Genomic DNA, 2,500 nt, shown 5'->3' on the forward strand with positions numbered 1-2,500 from the left:
ATCGGTCTAATGGAAATAAGATATACAAGGATGTTTATTGTTCTAATGTAAGCCAGGATTGTGTATAATATGCTTGTCCTTTGTAAGAGACTTGTAGATAGGTAACATAGCTGCTAATCGATGCTAACGTGCACTGCTAGCATCCTAACGTCAGAAAAGCATGGGGTTGTGCACAGTAGTGTAACATTTATTCACCATAAGTTAATAAAGTTGAAGAGGTTCTGCAGTGTAGGCTATGCTTATTTGTTTATTTGCATTACCTTGTTCTTACATGCCATGACCCAGTGTCTTTTTTAACATGCAAGCCTAGCATAGCTAATATTAATGCACTCGCTTCCCGTCAAAGCTAGATTGGCATGTTGTACATGGCCCTCCATGAGATACTGGAGTCTTTTCCATAGATTCTAAATGGAATCAGAGCCTCTTGGGATGTAACTTTTACCATTGAAGTTCTACTCAACTCCGGTCTGAGGTTGTCGGACTTAGCAACAGTAACTAAGGGTGGCGGGACTTAGTGAAGGGTCAATTGTGCATTGTTTCTCTATTGTGCATCCTATTGTGTCATTTGGACTCGGTTGTTGATGCGCATTCTGGGAAACACTTTACGGATCCCGTGTACAACATGCAACGCGTGCCGTTCTGTAAAAACAGTCTTTTTACGGATCCCGTGTAAAACATGCGACGCGTGCCGTTCTGTGAAAACAGTCTTTACGGATCCCGTGTACAACATGCGATGCGTGCCGTTCTGTGAAAACAGTCTTTACGGATCTGTGTACAACATGTGACGCAGGCCGTTCTGTGAAAACAGCCTTTACGGATCCCGTGTACAACATGCGGCACATTAGCAAATGCCACAGGACCATAATGCATTCATGCTGAATTTTGCATTGTGATTGTAATGTGAAATCGTTTTTTTTTTGTTGAACGGCTTCAAAGGAAAACACCTTTCCTCTGTATGTCTAAAAAAATGCAAAAACCTTGCACACACACACACACGCACAGTCGCACACACGCACAGTCGCACACACACACACGCACACACTCACACACACACACTCACACACACACACACACACACACACACACACACACACACTCACGCGCACACACACGCCTAAGTGTTGTATTACCTGAGGAGCGGTCTCCGCAGATGGCGCAGATGTGTTTGGAGAGGGAGACGGAGAAGGAGGAGCAGGACGTCTGGCTGGGGCTCCTCATGATGCCGTTCAGACCCAGCGGCGGCTTGATGTCCTCAGAGCTGCTCATCGCACTCATGGGACAATTCATCTGCACACACACACACACACACATTTGACATACTTTATTTGATTTCACATCAGTCGGTTTTCAGCAGTCCCAACATATTTAAGCAAATCAACATTTCAATAGAGTTTTTAGGGGTAGAGAAAGTAACGTATTTTCATATAAACATGCTTCCTACACGTGCAGCCCTCAAATGCATAATCCACATAACAAACACACACACAGACACACACCAATGCGTAATCCACATGACACCAGCTCTCACACACACACCAATACATAGTCCACATGACACCAGCTCTCACACACACACACGCACACACACACCAATGCATAGTCCACATGACACAAGCTCACACACACACACACACACACACACACCAATGCATAATCCACGACACCAGCTCACACACACACACACACACACACACACACACACACACCAATGCATAATCCACATGACACCAGCTCTCACACACACACACACACACACACCAATGCGTAATCCACATGACACCAGCTCTCACACACACACCAATACATAGTCCACATGACACCAGCACTCACACACACACACACGCACACACACCAATGTGTAATCCACATGACACCAGCTCTCACACACACACACAACAATGCATAGTCCACATGACACCAGCGCTCACACACACACACACGCACAAACACACACGCACACACACCAATGTGTAATCCACATGACACCAGCTCTCTCACACACACACACACACACACACCAATGCATAGTCCACATGACACCAGCTCTCACACACACACACACACACACACACACACACACACACACCAATGCATAATCCACATGACACCAGCTCTCACACACGCACACAAACACACACACACACACACCAATGTGTAATCCACATGACACCAGCTCTCACACACACACACACACACACACCAATACATAGTCCACATGACACCAGCTCTCACACACACACACACGCACACACACACACACACCAATGTATAGTCCACATGATACCAGCTCTCACACACACACACACACACACACCAATGTGTAATCCACATGACAACAGCTCTCACACACACACACCAATGTATAGTCCACATGACACCAGCTCTCACACACACACACACGCACATACACACACACACACACACACACACATACATGCACGCACGCACACACACACACACACACACACCAATGCATAATCCATATTAATACACACACGCT

General features: G+C 46.0%; 1 protein-coding gene across 1 annotated transcript in view; it reads right to left on the reverse strand.

Annotated features, from left to right (window-relative positions):
- Positions 1–2,500, reverse strand: part of LOC143105665 (retinoic acid receptor RXR-alpha-B-like) — a 91,028-nt gene that overhangs the window by 37,983 nt on the left and 50,545 nt on the right. Inside the window, exon 3 of the mRNA XM_076269724.1 lies at positions 1,131–1,287. Within this exon, the coding sequence (XP_076125839.1) occupies positions 1,131–1,287 (157 nt within the window). The remainder of the gene's footprint in view (positions 1–1,130; positions 1,288–2,500) is intronic.

The sequence above is a fragment of the Alosa pseudoharengus genome, unplaced genomic scaffold (genome assembly GCF_046254945.1).
Source record: "Alosa pseudoharengus isolate Yale_2024_CS ecotype anadromous, Long Island Sound unplaced genomic scaffold, YU_APseudo_1.1 YU_APseudo_1.1_scf_6, whole genome shotgun sequence".
NCBI classification, from domain to species: Eukaryota; Metazoa; Chordata; class Actinopteri; order Clupeiformes; family Clupeidae; genus Alosa; species Alosa pseudoharengus.